The 18,954-nt window shown below is 39.4% G+C and overlaps 1 protein-coding gene across 5 annotated transcripts in view; it reads left to right on the plus strand.

Moving 5' to 3' along the window:
- The window catches only part of LOC126162384 (leucine-rich repeat protein SHOC-2-like), a 142,147-nt gene that overhangs the window by 39,364 nt on the left and 83,829 nt on the right, over positions 1-18,954 (plus strand). For all 5 annotated transcript variants that reach the window (XM_049918856.1, XM_049918855.1, XM_049918858.1 and 2 more), the window contains one exon: positions 88-321. In XM_049918856.1, the coding sequence (XP_049774813.1) occupies positions 124-321 (198 nt within the window). In that variant the 5' untranslated portion in view covers positions 88-123. The remainder of the gene's footprint in view (positions 1-87; positions 322-18,954) is intronic.

The raw sequence follows: 18,954 nt of genomic DNA on the forward strand, positions 1-18,954 counted from the left end.
TTAATATAATGTTTTTATTGCAGAACTATTTTGTTAGTAGTGCACTCCTAATTAATAATTTATCTTTGTATTATCTTCCTTCTACAGGTGATTGATGTGACAGTTTGGGAAATACGAGGCGTAATGGGTCCATCAGAAGATAGTGTTCACAGGATACATGAAGATAATGAAGTTGAAAACGACACACTATCAACAGATTGTTCTGTGAACTGCGTTCTCACACTTGACCCCAAATATTCAGATATTATTTCCGATAATTTTTTTGAATCCTCATCTCTTGAGAATGCCAAAGAAGTCAGCATTATTGATACAGAACTTGAAGTGAGTTATCATTTTGTTAACGTGATTCTTCAATAAATTGTACTGTGTTAAGAGATGGTTGTGCTACAGGCCTTCGTACCATTTTCATATCTGTATGAAAATTAATACATAGGTATTTGTTGTTCACAGTGTAGCAACAGATACTTACCTGTGTGTTCCATCAAGTGTTCAGTACATATTCAAAACCAGTGGGTGTTTTCGTGCATGTGTCCCATTTTAAAACATGTAGAAATTTAATAAAACACTAATAAATCAATGGTCGCAGGTTCGAATCCTGCCTCGGGCATGGATGTGTGTAATGTCCTTAGGTTAGTTAGGTTTAAGTAGTCCTAAGTTCTAGGGGACTGATGACCACAGAAGTTAAGTCCCATAGTGCTCAGAGCCATTTGAACCACTAATAAATTTGCTAATTGTATTAACATAAGCTTCACAAAAAGGAACCTTTCATCAAGTATTTGCTAATATATATATTTATTTTCAAGCTTAGTTGAACTATAATATTTTGATTTCCATTTGGCTACAAATAGATCAGATTTTTTTCGGTGATGGAATTAAATGTTAGTACAACTACATCTGGTATCTGTCACTAACATGTGAAGTGAGATGTGGAGTTAAAGAAGGGAATGTCAAATCTACTGCTAAAGATGTATACAGGGTGTACATAAAGTCTGGGAACACTTTCAGTTATTTATTGCACAAGAACCAAACATGTACAGATATCATACAGATGTCATTTTGCTGTGACTTACCAAACGAGAAAGCGCTGGTAGAAAGACACAATAAAAAACACACAAACACACACACAAATTTCAAGCTTTCGCAACCCACGTTGCTTCATCAGGAAAGGGGGAAATACGAAAGGATGTGGGTTTTAAGGGAGAGGGTAAGGAGTCATTCCAATCCCGGGAGCGGAAAGACTTATCTTAGGGGGAAAAAGTACAGGTATACACTCACGCGCACACACACCTATCCATCCGCACATATACAGACACAGGCAGACATATGTAAAGGCAAAGAGGTTGGGCAAAGATGTCAGTCGAGGCAGAAGTACAGAGGCAAAGATGTTGTTGAATGATGTACGAGGGGCAGCAACTTGAAATTAGTGGAGGTTGAGGCCTGGTGGGTAATGGGGATGGGAGGATATATTGAAGGGCAAGTTCCCATCTCCGGAGTTCTGATAGGTTGGTGTCAGTGGGAAGTATCCAGATAACCCGGACGGTGTAACACTGTGCCAAGATGTGCTGGCCATGCACCAAGGCATGTTTAGCTGCAGGGTGATCCTCATTACCAACAAACACTGTCTGCTGCCCCTCGTACATCACTTGTCATTCAACAACATCTTTGCCTCTGTACTTCCGCCTCGACTGACATCTTTGCCCAACCTCTTTGCCTTTACATATGTCTGCTTGTGTCTGTATATGTGCGGATGGATAGGTGTGTGTGTGCGAGTGTATACCTGTCCTTTTTTCCTCCTAAGGTAAGTCTTTCCACTCCCGGGATTGACCACATTGTAGTTTGGTAATTGCCAATAGTCAGCGCCAGTCACAAACATGGGGAGTTCAGGTGTTGAGCAAGCTTTCTGTGTGTTGGAGTTCGACAAAAACAAGTGTGCTAAAGCTGCTCAGTGGATGTTTAGAACCAAGTAGGGTAAGATGCAACCAACAAGGAAGGTCATTTATCACTGGCACAACAGATTTGTTAAGACAGGTTGCTTGTGCTCGGCAAAGAGAAGCGGGCGTCCCAGTGTGAGTGAAGTGAATGTGGTGCGCGGTCGAGAGACTTTCATAAGGAGCCCAGAGAAATTGGTGTGTCGTGCATCCCGTGAACTTAAAATGGCTCCAATGACATTGTGGAAAGGCCTGTGACAGAAGCTGTCTCTGAAACCATTCAAACCGGAGCTAGTGCAAAGCTCAATGATGGCAACAAAGACAAGCGTTTTGAGTTTTGTTCACAATTGCAACAATTGAATGAGGATGGAAATGGCATTGTTGATCGCTTAATTTTTAGTGACGAAGCTGCTTTTCATACTAATGGGAAAGTGAACAGGCATAATTGTCGAATCTGGGGTACAAAGCATCCCCACGAATGCATTGAATTTGGGCATGATTCCCCAAAGCTAAATGTTTTTTGTGCCTTGTCACATTGAAAACTGTACAGGCCATTCTTCTTTGCCGAGAGTTCTTGTCACTGGATATTTCTACTTGGACATGTTGCAGCAATGGCTGATGCTTCAGATGCAATCGGACTCTGCGCCCATCTTTCAGCAGGATGGGGTCCACCCCAGTTTCATTGTGAAGTTCATGGGCACCTGAAAACAGCGCTGCCGCATCGATGGATCGGCCTTGCTACAGCTGCCCCTTCTGGCAGCTGTTTCATGAAATTGCCTACCCGATCACCAGATCTCACTTCATGTGACTTTTTTCTGTGGGGACACACTAAAGATCTGGTGTATGTACTGCCTCTACCACATGATGTAGCAGAGCTCCGGGAGAGAATATGGGAAGGGACTGCCACAGTCGATGATTCCATGCTGGGACGGGTGTGGCTAGAATTCGATTACCATATTGACGTCTGCTGGGTCACTCATGGTTCGTATATTGAATGTTTGTAAAAAAAAACTTTCAGAGTTTCTCTTCAAAATGTAATATGTATGACATCTGTACAATGCTTAGTTCTTGTGCAATAAATAATTGAAAGTGTTTCCAGACTTTATGTACATCCTGTATAATAGGGCAGAAACCATTTGCATGTTATCTTGGATAATAAACGAGGCATAAGAAGAGATTAATGCCAACCTGTTTCAAAACGTAGCACATCTTTGAAGAATGCCCTGTATTCCATTACATTCTTTAAATTCTGAATATTTGGTCACTACAGCAAAGATATTTTAAGCCTGGTTAACATTAGTGAATCAGCATCAGTGACAATACTTGAGTAACAATACTTCAGTGTAAATGGTGGTAGAGTGTAAGTGAACAGCTTTCATTTATTGCTGATATGCATGTCTCAAAGAACAGACACTATTGATGATCCAATGCTGGATGAAGTACTTCAAAATTAAGTTGCTGACTGTGAATTTCTTGACATTAGCTGTATTAGGTATAGATCTACTACTTAGTAGTGACATATGAAAACTTCTGCTTTATGGGGACTCTAACCTGAATTTCCCACTTATGGTGAGGTGGTCGCCTTAACCACTTCAGCTATCCATGTGTGCTACCCATATCCAAACTTTCGTGTGTAACACTGTCTGCTTCCTTGTCTCATAGTCCACTAACTTCCGTAGTGTACAGTCACTGTAAAGAAACTTCTAAAGAAACAGAGATTACTGCCTAATACATGTAAAACAAAGCATAGAGCTATAGACAGAGAGATGGTAAATGAAATTCATGTGGTTGCTTAGAGAGCAATGCATGATGCCTTCAGTGATTTACTGTAGCGGAATATTGTCAAATGATATTTCACAAAACCCAAAGAAATTCTGGTCATATTTTAAGGCTGTTAGTGGTGCCAAAATTAGTGTACAGTCCCTAGCAAATGAGACAGGAACTGAAATTGAGGCTAGTAAAGCAAAAGTTGGAAAGCTTAATTCCAGTTTCAAATGTTCCTTTTTGAAGGAAGACTCAATTTAATTCTCTTATCACTGCCAGTGGGGTTGAGAAACACTTGAGATTGTTAAAATTGAACAAAGCTCCAGGGCCCAATGGAATCCGTACCAGATTTCATACTGAATTTGTGGCTGACTTAGCCATCCTTCTAACTATAAGCTGTCGTATATCGTATAACAGAAAACTGTGTCCAGTTCATGGGAAAAAAGCAGTCACACCCACCTGCAAGATGGGTGGAAGTAGTGATCCACAAAATTACTGTCCAGTATCCTTGATATGGATTTTTTGTGGAATTTTGAGAGCATATTCTGGGCTCAAACATAATGAGGTATCTCGAACAGAATGACCTCCTCCTTGTCAACTGCATGGATTCAAAAATTATCCATCATGTGAAACCATCTTGCACCTTCGTCACATGACCTATTGAAAGCTTTGGATCAAGGCAGGCAGGTAGATGGAGTATTTCTTGACTTCCAAAAAAGCATTTGATTTGGTACTACAGCTACACTTGTTATCAAAAATACGATTATATGGGGTATCAAGTGAAATTTGTGACTGTGTTGAGGACTTTTTGGTAGGGAGGATGCAACATGTTATCTTGGATGGAGAGTCATTGTCAGATGTAGAAGTAACTTCAGGTGAGACCTTTGCTGTTCATGTTGTATATTAATGACGTTGCAGACAATATTAATAGTAGCCTTTGACTGTTTCCAGATAATGCAGTTATCTATAATGAAGTACTGTCTGAAAGAAGCTGCTAAGTATTGTCACATATTGATAAGATTTCAGAGTGGTGGAAAGATTTACAACTCGCTTTAGATGTTCCGAAATGTAAAATTTTGCACTTCACAAAAAGAAAAAAATGTATCCTATAACTATAATATCAGTGAGTCACTGTTGGAATGTCCGATCCCGGTAGCTGAGTGGTCAGCGCGACAGACTGTCAATCCTAAGGGCCCGGGTTCGATTCCCGGCTGGGTCGGAGATTTTCTCCACTCAGGGACTGGGTGTTGTGTTGTCCTAATCATCATTATTTCATCCCCATCGACGCACAAGTCGCTGAAGTGGTGTCAAATAGAAAGACTTGCCCCAGGCGAGCGGTCTACCCGACGGGAGACCCTCGTCACATGCCATTATACTGTTAGAATCGGCCAGCTCGTACAAATACTTGGGTGTAACACTTTTTAGGGATATGAAATGGAATCATCACATAGTCTCAGTCATGGCTAAGCAGGTAGTAGGTTTCGGTTTCTTGGTAGAGTACTGGGGAAGTGTAGTCAGTTTACAAAGAAGATTGCTTACAAATCACTCATGCGACCAGTTCTAGAATATTGCTCAAGTGTGTGGGACCCATACCAGATAGGATTAATAGGGGATATTGAATGTGTCCCCCCCATGAACCATGGACCTTGCCGTTGGTGGGGAGGCTTGTGTGCCTCAGTGATACAGATAGCCGTACCGTAGGTACAACCACAACGGAGGGGTATCTGTTGAGAGGCCAGACAAACGTGTGGTTCCTGAAGAGGGGCAGCAGCCTTTTCAGTAGTTGCAAGGGCAACAGTCTGGATGATTGACTGATCTGGCCTTGTAACAATAACCCAAACGGCCTTGCTGTGCTGGTACTGCGAACGGCTGAAAGCAAGGGGAAACTACAGCCGTAATTTTTCCCGAGGGCATGCAGCTTTACTGTATGATTAAATGATGATGGCGTCCTCTTGGGTAAAATATTCCGGAGGTAAAATAGTCCCCCATTCGGATCTCCGGGCGGGGACTACTCAGGAGGATGTCGTTATCAGGAGAAAGAAAACTGGCGTTCTACGGATCGGAGCGTGGAATGTCAGATCCCTTAATCGGGCAGGTAGGTTAGAAAATTTAAAAAGGGAAATGGATAGGTTAAAGTTAGATATAGTGGGAATTAGTGAAGTTCGGTGGCAGGAGGAACAAGACTTCTGGTCAGGTGACTACAGGGTTATAAACACAAAGTCAAATAGGGGTAATGCAGGAGTAGGTTTAATAATGAATAGGAAAATAGGAATGCGGGTAAGCTACTACAAACAGCATAGTGAACGCATTATTGTGGCCAAGATAGATACGAAACCCACACCTACTACAGTAGTGCAAGTTTATATGCCAACTAGCTCTGCAGATGACGAAGAAATTGAAGAAATGTATGATGAAATAAAAGAAATTATTCAGATAGTGAAGGGAGACGAAAATTTAATAGTCATGGGTGACTGGAATTCGAGTGTAGGAAAAGGGAGAGAAGGAAACGTAGTAGGTGAATATGGATTGGGGCTAAGAAATGAAAGAGGAAGCTGCCTGGTAGAATTTTGCACAGAGCACAACTTAATCATAGCTAACACTTGGTTTAAGAATCATGATAGAAGGTTGTATACATGGAAGAACCCTGGAGATACTAACAGGTATCAGATAGATTATGTAATGGTAAGACAGAGATTTAGGAACCAGGTTTTAAATTGTAAGACATTTCCAGGGGCAGATGTGGACTCTGACCACAATTTATTGGTTATGACCTGTAGATTAAAACTGAAGAAACTGCAAAAAGGTGGGAATTTAAGGAGATGGGACCTGGATAAACTGAAAGAACCAGAGGTTGTAGAGAGTTTCAGAGAGAGCATAAGGGAACAATTGACAGGAATGGGGGAAAGAAATACAGTAGAAGAAGAATGGGTAGCTTTGAGGGATGAAGTAGTGAAGGCAGCAGAGGATCAAGTAGGTAAAAAGAAGAGGGCTAGTAGAAATCCTTGGGTAACGGAAGAAATATTGAATTTAATTGATGAAAGGAGAAAATATAAAAATGCAGTAAGTGAAGCAGGCAAAAAGGAATACAAACGTCTCAAAAATGAGATCGACAGGAAGTGCAAAATGGCTAAGCAGGCATGGCTAGAGGACAAACGTAAGGATGTGGAGGCTTATATCACTAGGGGTAAGATAGATACTGCCTACAGGAAAATTAAAGAGACCTTTGGAGATAAGAGAACCACTTGTATGAACATCAAGAGCTCAGATGGAAACCCAGTTCTAAGCAAAGAAGGGAAAGCAGAAAGGTGGAAGGAGTATATAGAGGGTCTATACAAGGGCGATGCACTTGAGGACAATATTATGGAAATGGAAGAGGATGTAGATGAAGATGAAATGGGAGATACAATACTGCGTGAAGAGTTTGACAGAGCACTGAAAGACCTGAGTCGAAACAAGGCCCCCGGAGTAGACAACATTCCATTGGAACTACTGACGGCCTTGGGAGAGCCAGTCCTGACAAAACTCTACCATCTGGTGAGCAAGATGTATGAAACAGGCGAAATACCCTCAGACTTCAAGAAGAATATAATAATTCCAATCCCAAAGAAAGCAGGTGTGGACAGATGTGAAAATTACCGAACAATCAGTTTAATAAGCCACAGCTGCAAAATACTAACACGAATTCTTTACAGACGAATGGAAAAACTAGTAGAAGCCGAACTCGGGGAAGATCAGTTTGGATTCCGTAGAAATGTTGGAACACGTGAGGCAATACTGACCTTACGACTTATCTTAGAAGAAAGATTAAGGAAAGGCAAACCTACGTTCCTAGCATTTGTAGACTTAGAAAAAGCTTTTGACAATGTTGACTGGAATACTCTCTTTCAAATTCTAAAGGTGGCAGGGGTAAAATACAGGGAGCGAAAGGCTATTTACAATTTGTATAGAAACCAGATGGCAGTTATAAGAGTCGAGGGGCATGAAAGAGAAGCAGTGGTTGGAAAGGGAGTACGACAGGGTTGTAGCCTCTCCCCGATGTTATTCAATCTGTATATTGAGCAAGCAGTAAAGGAAACAAAAGAAAAATTCGGAGTAGGTATTAAAATCCATGGTGAAGAAATAAAAACGTTGAGGTTCGCCGATGACATTGTAATTCTGTCAGAGACAGCAAAGGACTTGGAAGAGCAGTTGAACGGAATGGATAGTGTCTTGAAGGGAGGATATAAGATGAACATCAACAAAAGCAAAACGAGGTTAATGGAATGTAGTCGAATTAAGTCGGGTGATGTTGAGGGTATTAGATTAGGAAATGAGACACTTAAAGTAGTAAAGGAGTTTTGCTATTTGGGGAGCAAAATAACTGATGATGGTTGAAGTAGAGAGGATATAAAATGTAGACTGGCAATGGCAAGGAAAGCGTTTCTGAAGAAGAGAAATTTGTTAACATCGAGTATAGATTTAAGTGTCAGGAAGTCATTTCTGAAAGTATTTGTATGGAGTGTAGCCATGTATGGAAGTGAAACATGGACAATAAATAGTTTTGACAAGAAGAGAATAGAAGCTTTCGAAATGTGGTGCTACAGAAGATTGCTGAAGATTAGATGGGTAGATCACATAACTAATGAGGAGGTATTGAATAGAATTGGGGAGAAGAGAAGTTTGTGGCACAACTTGATCAGAAGAAGGGATCGGTTGGTAGGACATGTTCTGAGGCATCAAGGGATCACCAATTTAGTATTGGAGGGCAGCGTGGAGGGTAAAAATCGTAGGGGGAGACCAAGAGATGAATACACTAAGCAGATTCAGAAAGATGTAGGTTGCAGTAGGTACTGGGAGATGAAGAAGCTTGCACAGGATAGAGTAGCATGGAGAGCTGCATCAAACCAGTCTCAGGACTGAAGACCACAACAACAACAACATTGAATGTGTACAGAGAAGGGCAGTATGAATGCTCAGACTTATTTGATCTGCTGGAGAGTGTCATAAGATACTGAAGGAACCGTACTGGAAAGCTCTTTAAGATAGATATAAACTATCCCGAGAAAGTCTATTAACAAAGTTTCAAGAACTGGTTTTAAATGTGACTGTAGGATTATACTACAATCTCCTATGTGTTGCTCAAATAGGGATTGTGAGAAGAAATCAGAATAATTGCTGCATGCACAGGGGCATTCAGACAATCATTCTTCTCACACTTCATATATGAATGGAATGGGAAGAAACCCTAATAACTGGTACAATGAGATGTACCCTTTGCTCTGTACCTCACGGTGGTTTTCAGAATGTAGGTGTAGATGTAGATTCATCATCTATTGCTCATAAAGTTACTTGGATTCCTGCAACAGGGAGAATGAGACAAGCCCGCCCAGGCATGGCACGTATTGATAACATCATTGGTGTCGATTCCTTGTTGTCTTGTTCTCTCTGTTGTGGGAATTTTGCATTAAGTGATGAATGATATGGACTACAGAATAAGGATGTAGACAGGATAATGTGGAGGTTTGGGTCAGTCCAGGAAGTGTGCACGGCTAGCTGAAATGGTGGCTCCAGATAAGTGGGAAATTTAGACTCGAATCCCAGTCCAGCAAAAATTTTCATGTCACTATTTGGAAGCAAATCTGGTCCTAATACAGCTGATGTTGAGGAGTTCGCAGGAAATGAATTTCAAAAAATTCATTTATTAGTTTCTCCATGTTATGAGTGTGTCCTTGATTGTGCAACTGTTCATTTAATTAATGAAAACTGCTTCAGTTGCTGTTAGCTTTGTGTCCACTAAAGGTTTTGGCCGTCACATTAGGCCATTTTCAATATGTTCTGCAAACTGCCATAAATATTGTACTTGTATATAATAGAAGAGGATAAAACAAGGCCTACGTACTTACAGCATAAGTGCATATAGAATATAGAAACCTACATTGTGCTGTACAAGAGCAATGTCAAGTGATAAAAAAAAAAGTTACAAGTCTGGTGGCTTTAAAAAGTTATATGCCAAATAACATCATAAGAAAAATTAGTGTGTCAGCATCATAAAGCAATCCATTTTATTACATTAAAAATATGGGCACGCTATATTGTTAAGAGTATTTGTGTCCAGACACATTCAAAAATATCAAATTGCAGATTTTACCAATAGAAGCTTAAAAATAATTTTAGGATTAATAAAAATGTAAAATAATTGCAGTGGTCTGGGGATCCAAGTAGAGTGTAAGGTTATGTCCTCTAGCATGTAAAAATTGATCCGCAGGGAAGTTTCAAGGGTGTTAATGAATGTAGCTTAACTGCATTACGTGCTGCTTCAAAGCATGTTTAAAAAAAATCTGGATACAATTATGAACTTGCAGAGTAAGTTTGAAGGAAGTTATCATTAATAGTGTGGTAGATGTCCAAGAAACTGGTGTTTCTAGTTGTGCATTGATCATTAATTGTTGTTTCCTTGGGTATTTTCAGGTGGGTGTGGATTTCTAATTCTACATAAATGTCCATAAGGTTCCCTTCTTCATCAGAATACTGAGATTGTTTTCAATGCTGTGCACAAGAGAGGCACATAGTGTACAGTATCAAAAACATTCTTAATTCATCGGTCCTTTCTTCATACAGCGAAGAAGAGATACTTTATAGACATATACGAAGAAATAGAAATCTATGTCTACCTGAAAAATTCCAAGAAAAAGACACATAACAAGCAATGCACACTTACAAGCATCAGTTTCTTGGACATCTGCTGCTCCATTATTGGTAACTTCCTTTAAAGTTCCTCCACAAGTCCATAACTGTATCCAGATGTTTGTAAAAATGCTTTGTAAGCAGTCCAAACTATGCTAGTGCCTCCTATGGTTCCCTGTGGTTTTACTTTTGTGCTCGACTTGAGTGCCCTGCAACTGCAACTATTTTAGGCTTCTATTAATTCTAAAATTATTTAATTATTTTCAGTCTTTTTATTGGTAAAACAAGCAATTTGGAATTTTTGAATACCTCTGGAAACAAACCCTCAAAATTAAAGCATGCCAATACTTTTAAAGTAATCAAATGGAGTGCTTTGTGATGCTGACACACTAATTTTTCTCACGATGTTATTGGGCACATAACTTTTTAAAGCCACCAGGCAAGCATAATGACTCTAACCCAGATTTCAGACTTATTGTGAATGGTCGCCTCACCATTAGGCTATCTGTTCACGCCTCCTAGACTGACCCCAAACTCTCACATGACACACTGTCTTGATAGCTTAATGGTAAGGTGACGGCTTGTAATAAGTGGGAAATCCATATTCGAGTCCTGGTCCAGTGCCAGTTTTCACACGTCAGCAACAGGTAGAACATCTGTACCTAATACAGCTGATGCCATGTTGTTCGCATTCAGTGAATTTATTTCAATCTAACTTCAAGCAGCTGTCAATCATCATCAATGTAAATACCTAGAATAAGTCCCACAATTAGGCTGGATGTGTCTGGTTATATAAGGTGTGGTCTCTTGCCAATGCGGGTACTAGTTTTTTGCTATCTTATTAACTAGTATTGGTAGAAGCCAACACAGGCTAAGCCGCACTTTTTTTCCGGTTTTTGTTATCCAAAAAACCGCCTGCGGCTTAGAATCAAGTGCAAAGCAAGCGGAAGTTCTGAAAAATGTTGGTAGGTGCCGCCACAACTAACTTCTGCCGTCGAATATATGTAGCGCTACACTGGCATGCTTTGTAGGCACAAAGATAAATACTGGCGCCAAAACCTCTGCGTCAGTAAATAAATTTAAAAAAAAAGGTGGAAGACGAGCTTTTTTTTTCTCCGCCCCGAGTTTTGACCACTGCATTTTCATACATTATCCAACGAAGTAAATACAAATTCCGTATTGTTCATCTTCGAATGTAGTAGAATTTCAATGTACTACGAAAACCCGACTGGCAAGACTGTTTGGGATGTTTTTCAATATGGCCAACTCTAAGTTCTGAATTTTTTCCTACCTGTGAGAACAGATGGTTGCTAATAGTAACCTGATGAAATGTGAATCACAAGCAGTATTCTCTTCACCATTCACCATAAGAATAATTAGAATATAAACATTTTGCCATGTGTTCTTCCGTGTTTGTTGCTATCTCATTTAAATCCTGTCTGCCTAATAAACTACGAAACTAGAGTGAGACAACAGCAAACGCGGAAGAATACACTTATCGTGTCATGTTTATATTCGTATTATTCTTAGCCTAATAGTGATACAGTCAGAAATGAAGCATGGCAACTGACTAGATTTTTAAATCTAAGATGACTCTAATTTCTGTGCAGAATTTGATGTACTAAAGAAGCGGCCGCAAAGATTTTCAAACGGAGAAAAATTTTCGCCTAACTCTCGTTCAGAACATGTTCTATCATACGCAGCCTATTATTTGGTTCTTACTGATCATTCTCAAAGAAAGCAGCAGTGTAAGCAACAACAAATAGCAGTCTCTTGACATTGCTTCGCTAATGAGACGATTCGCCTCTTTTTAGTTGTAAGCGGCGGTAGCGCGCACAAAAGCAAGCCATGCCGCGAACGGCGACAGGCCGTAAACACGCACTATCAGAATGCGACAAACAATGCATGACACAGTACAGTGATGCATTTTCAGCTTAGAGTGACGTAAACACCTATAACAGAGAAAACGACACTTATCAGATCAAACAAAATAAGCAATCGATTCAAACCAGACAAAGCACGTGAAAAAGGAAGAGTACCCGTATAAATACGGACGGAGCGCCTGACGCATAGCAATGGCTACCTGGTAAAGCTTACGACTCGAACCAAACTACTGTAGCTGTATCGTCATTCATTCGACCTAAATTGTGTCTCATATTACAATGGACCAACTTTGTTTCGATTTGGAGGTGCGGCCTAAAACTTTTCTCTCCCCTTGAATTTCGAGTCTCAAATTTCAGGTGCGGCTTAGATTCGGGAAATCTTTTTTTCCTTTATTTCGAGTCTCATTTTTCAAGTGCGGCTTAGATTCGGGTAAATACGGTACTTCATAAACTAAAAACAAGAGATGTAGCTTCTTCAGAAAGGGAGAAATGCTGTTGAGACAATATGTATTTTACACTTGTCCTTGGGGCAAAAGAGTGAGCTAAAATAACATAAATCCTATATAACACACACACTGCTAATTCTTCAACTATTTTGCAAAGTTCTGCAACTTTATCCCAGTTCTTCGCTGAATTACAACCCTTCAAATGCTATGACATTGTGCTCACTTCACTTAAAGACTCTACTCTTCATGAAGTATACAAATTTATATATAGGCTATAACACATGCTACAGAAAAAAAAAAAAAAAAGCTGACCAGCCTGTTGCTCGATCAGGCAACAGCATTTACCAATAACCACTAGGTGTTGACTGCATCACATCCTTACTTGTGTCAATAACCACTAGATGCCACTCATTTTTGTGAAATGTGTGGCAGCTTTGCCCAAGCACAAGCAGCCCAAAATGGCTTTTCATTATTTGGCACCTGAAGTACAGCTGTTTCTGTGGTAAGTGTCACAAGTAAATTGAGTCATCATGCTGAATGTCTGACTAAAACTATTAAAGAAGAGGATGGAAAAGTTGAACTAAATTCATGAGATTTTCTGTCAAAGATAAAGAAAAGTAACATAAGTGAATCTTCAGTTCAGGTGAATGAATACTCCAGTCACTAATAAGAACTAAAAAAGAGCTTGAAGCACTTGTGCCTGTCCAGTTCCTGTTGATCTTACATACTGACATTGTGGCATCTGCGCGTTCTCTGAACGAACCGTATAATTTCATTTCCATGTTGTAAAGTCTGGCCAGTAAAAGTGTGAACTTAAGTAAACAAGAGTGAACAAAAACATGTAAACAATTTGTTAGGGCTATCCTCAATTCATTTATATTACTTTGTGCCTGTTCCACAAGCATTTTAACCTAGCTAATGGAAGGAAACATTGAGATTATGTGTTCAATTCTATACTGTTACTATGAAACTGCTAAGCACTAAAGAGCAGATATAAGGCATTATGAGGTTCGTATCCTTGGCTGAATGTCTCCCTTGGTATTTGTCAGGATTATTGTGGGAATTGTGTCCATGAAGTACAGAAATACACGAACTACGAGTTATTAGCCAACACCACTTTATTTCTATGAATACATTTATAATAACGTCCTTGCTATGCCGACCCATCATAACTGTGTCTGATGTCCGCCATGACCAAATACGGGTTTGTCAATACTCCATTGTGAGTTGAAAAAGATATAAATCTGCATCGGAACCACAGGCGTTGGAAACTGTTCTGCCTGTGCAGGCGGCTAGCAACATGATGCAACTACTTTGTATGTGAGGCGATGTGGGTCTGTCGTATACTGACACTGCAGGTCGTCAGCATTCCATGATGTCAGCTTGCACTCATACCCACGTGTGGCAGCTGCATCCAAGTCTGTGACTCTTACACAGACAACATTAATATGTATAGACAGATTTGTTTCATTTACGAAACAGTGCCTGAGCATGTCTGTGTTATGTCATTTTTGGTCGAAATTCAACAATTCGGAACAAACTTTGCTGCTACATGTATTGGTTTCACTTATGAAACAAGTACTCATGCTGAATAAGAGCGTAAATGAATCTTGTATGTGCCCTGCTGTTGAAACATCAAAGAAACGATGGCAACTAGTGAGCAACCTGTGAACCAAATGTGACAGAATGCAATTTAATTAATGAAAACTGCTCCAGTTGCTGTTGAGAAATTTATTGTGTCCACTGTCAATTTCAGCCTTCACATTAGGTTATTTTCAAGCGGCTCAGAAAGTTGCCATAAATATAATAGATAAATCTTTGTATGAAAATGGATGTGGGTACATCTGTTTGAAATTAATAGCCTTTGACACCAGTGAAAGTTGGCACATACGAGGTGTGATCAGAAAGTAATGGGGGAGTTTTTTAATTTTTTGGGCTCTATAAATCCAATTTTCGAATTTTTTTTACCTTATTGTTACACCTGTTCTTGATGGACATTTGAATTTTCAGCTGCTTTGAATATGTTGTTCATAGTTGGAAGTTGAAAAGGTTATATGTGTTTTCAGCAGTGAATTTTTACTTTTGAAAAAGATGGATAAAAAATTTGCATTACATTTTGTGTGTAAAATGGAATGAAGTGCATTTGAAATGTTAACTGTGGCTTTTGGAAAATATACTATGAGCTATGAGAAAGGCAAGAGTTAACAAGTAATATAAACATTTCAAAGAGGGCCTAGAAGACACTGAAGATGATAACAGCTCTGGACACTCCGGCACATCAGTTACTGACGACAATGTGGAAAACATAAAGAAAATGATTTTGGAAAATGCCAGATCACTATCAGAGGGGTTGATGATGATGTTGGCATATTCTTTTGCTCATGCCAGGTATCTTTTTTTTTTCTTCCAGATGTTTTGGACATGAAACATGTAGCAGCGAAGTTTGTTCTGAAATTGTTGAATTTTGACCAAAATGATATCACGTAGACATGCTCAGGCATTGCTGAATGAAGTTAAAAATGATCAAGAACTTCTAAAGAAGGTTATTAACAGGTGACAGACCATGAGTGTACGCATATGACGTCAAAACCAAGGCCCAGTTATCCCAGTGCAAAACTATCTGAAGAGCCAAGACAGAAAAAAATTCAACAAATTCTTCTCACTGTTTTCTTTGATTACAATTGGATAGTGTGTCATGAGTCCCTACTTTATAGCCGTACAGTCAACAAGGAATACTACCTGGGAGTTACGTGCTGTCTTCATGAAGCAATCTGAGAAAAACAACCAGAACTGTGACAAAACCGCTCATGGAAATTGCGTCATGATAATGCTCCCACTCGCTCCTGCATGATTTTTTGGCATACAACAGGCTCATTATGTTGACTCAGTCACTGTGTCCACTGGACATGGCTCCTGTGACTTCCTTCTATTCCCAAGGCTGAAGAGAACCATGAAAGGACGCCATTTTGACACCATTGATGACATAAAAACAGATTTGCTGAGGAGCTGAACACAATAATGACAATGGGTTCCAAAAGTGATCAAAAAAAGTGCTCGCACAAGTGTGTTTTATTTGAGGGGTGATTACTTTGAAGGGGACAAAGTTGATGCTGATGGATAAATAAAGATTCTTTTGAAAAACAAAAATTCATGTTACTTTTTGACCACACCTCATACACTTTTTTTTAGACAAATTTTATGTTATCTACTTTGCTGTAACTTGCCACTGGATGCTACTGGAGCATATCAACACCACCACACAAGCTGAATGCAGGCCTGAAGAATTCGGCTCCCTGGAGGTGTGAAGAAAATAACACTGTTGGCTAATATGAATGCGCATTTACTTGGAGATGTTTCTGCAAAAACATTTGCCAAGCAACTTATGGATACGGGCAATGACAAACTTCCAGTTCTTTGTGAAACACAGGAGATATAATTTCCACTGAACTTCTGTCAACTTCAGTCACCATCTTGAAAAGAAAGTTTTTCCCAACTCCTGGAATGACAATTGCCTATGCGAGCAACCATCTAAGCTCCAAAGAATGACAAAGTCAAATAGACTGCCCATGAAAAAACAAATGCTGGATGTGATTACGGCAACAATAATTAATGGCGAATGTAAAGCAGAAGATATCCTGGATCCGCACATTCCAATGAATCGTACCGATTTGCCCTCCACTTTCAGTTGACATTAGTTTCCTGTGTGTCTTGCTTTTGCAATGACAATATACAAAGTTCAAGGGAAGTCACTGTGCATTGCTGGATTAAATTTAGAAAATCCATGTTCATATATGATGCTTCAATGCTTCACCAAAACCATAAGTTACTACTTAACTCCAGATAACATTTCATAGACTCTGTGTAACAACCCTCACTGGCCAGTCCAAGTTACACATTCATTGTCATTTTCTGTGCTGTGCCCATGTTATTATTTTTCATATCTGCACATAAATTCCAACAAACTTGGTCACAGTAGATGCTCTTTACTCTGCTGCTAATTAAAGTCACATTTTTCGTACACACATCTTTTGTTGGTCTTGTAAAAGGAAACATGCACCACTACAGTATGTTGACAGCTATTTTTTCCTTGCTTAATGCATGAATGATATAAGACAGAAGATCACAGTTATTGATGCAAAGTATTCCGCCAACATGCACTGTATAGTGGCTTGTAGTTGTAGATGTAAAAAATTACATGTTCAGTCTCATACAAAATCAACACATCCTTCCCCCAACTTTCTCTCACCCGAGATAATGTAGTATTTCTTATAATTTGTTTCAAGCAAGATTATTTCTGCTTTTCCAGGAAATTGCCTTGTTTTAAGTGTTTTTTTTTTTTCATTGTTTGAGGATATAATTTTTAATATGGCTATGGACAAGAAAAAACCCACGTATTATCAACAGAACAAATTGAATTCGTTTGTTTGAGAGAATGTATTAATTATATTGCTGTCAAACTGCTCTCTGAAGAGCAGGGAAATAGTGTCACAGCATTTAAAATCTCTAGCCTGACACGTTTTATGCCTTCAGATACACCTTTAGCTGACTATTTTAGCTTGCATGTGTAAACTGTAGAGTAGCCATGTCTCATTGTAATCAGTACACATTTTTAAATTAATTCAGACAGGCAGACACCACCCGAATAGGCCTTGAAGACCCAACGGTACCAACCAGCCGCTGCATCATCCTCAACCCTTCAGTGTCACAGAAATTAAAATTTATGTTCAATAACACAGGCTACACGTTGCAGACTATTGAGTTTTCCATAAAACTTGGGAAACACTATGACTGGCTGAACTACATCATCAGCGTGATCCTTACCATGATTAATACATCGATACTGCTGTATAGATTTGTGGAGTTGGTGCAACAATGTCGCAGAAACCTTCACCCCTGTATAGCAGAACATGGAATAGGAAAGATATTACCCATCATGGAATGACTTACTCTCAAAATTCTAAGATTAGTCAAACATTTTGCATTCTTACATATTACGTAATAAAGATGATTGTAAAATTAGATACTTTTCATCTTATATAAAATTATGCAGAAGTTGTTCTTCCAGCAGATCATCTAAAGTGGAAGAGAGAGGATAAATAGTATTGATGCTTCACACAACCGTCACCACAATACACACTGTTGAGGAATGGAATAAAACTCAAATGTAAATTTCGGCCATAAATAACAGTTCAAGTTTTCCATCCTCCTGCCATCATATCATTGTCAGACCATGTACCAGTGGGAACATGAGTGGTTTAATGTGCTTAACAACAAACTACTACAGGAAGTCAAATGTACCACTAAATGTCAGCCAGTCCAATGGAAGGGAGTGATGACCACCAGGCTAAGGATGGAAAATTGTCCAGTACCATACAATTTCCTTCATTGGCAGGGTAACCCATGAATATAGGAAAGTGTGGAATACCACATTCAGTGCAACACATTTTAACTACATATATTTCATATAGTCACCCATCCGTATAACAGGCTATGTGTCTTTAATACATTTTTCCAAATGACTGGAGGATTTTAATACATATGAACCACTATTTGTGACTATAACAATGAAAACAATCGATTTTTGACAAAATAATGTAATTGGATACATAAAAAACCTACTCACCATGCGGCTGCAGGACACACACATAAAAGGAGGTTATAATTAGGCAAGCTTTTGGAGCCGGTCACTCCTTCTTCACGCAGAAGGATTGAAGGGAAAGGAAGAGGGGAGAAGGAAAAGGACTGGAGAGGTCTAGGAGAAGGAGTAGATTTTCGAAAAGTCACACAGAATGAGTCAGGCAAGACTTACCAAATGGGATGAGAAGGAAAGACTGATTGCTGGGAGCTGCATCATATGAGATTTGAAAACCTGAGAATTTAAAGGTTGGAAGACAGGGTAACATGCAAGACAGAGGTTACTGCTTAAACATCATGCACAAGTTAATAAGAGTGAAGCTAAGTGTATTATACATAAGTAAAAAGTGGGAGGGGAACAGTGAAAACTAGTCAGGTAAGAAAATGAAAAGAAAACAAAAATGGAGAGAAGATAGCAGTAGTTACTGTGAATAAATGCTGACCGGGAAGAAATTAATGTAAATTAAGGCCAGATGGGTGGGCGAGAAGCAAGGACATGTTATAGCGATAGTTCCCACCTGCAGAGTTCTAAGGAACTGCTGTCGGGGGAAGAATCCAGATGGCTCGTGTGGTGAAGCAGGCACTGTGCTCATGATTGTCATGTTGTAGAGCATGCTCTGCAAAAAGATACTGCGT

Source organism: Schistocerca cancellata, chromosome 2, assembly GCF_023864275.1.
Source record: "Schistocerca cancellata isolate TAMUIC-IGC-003103 chromosome 2, iqSchCanc2.1, whole genome shotgun sequence".
Classification (NCBI taxonomy): domain Eukaryota; kingdom Metazoa; phylum Arthropoda; class Insecta; order Orthoptera; family Acrididae; genus Schistocerca; species Schistocerca cancellata.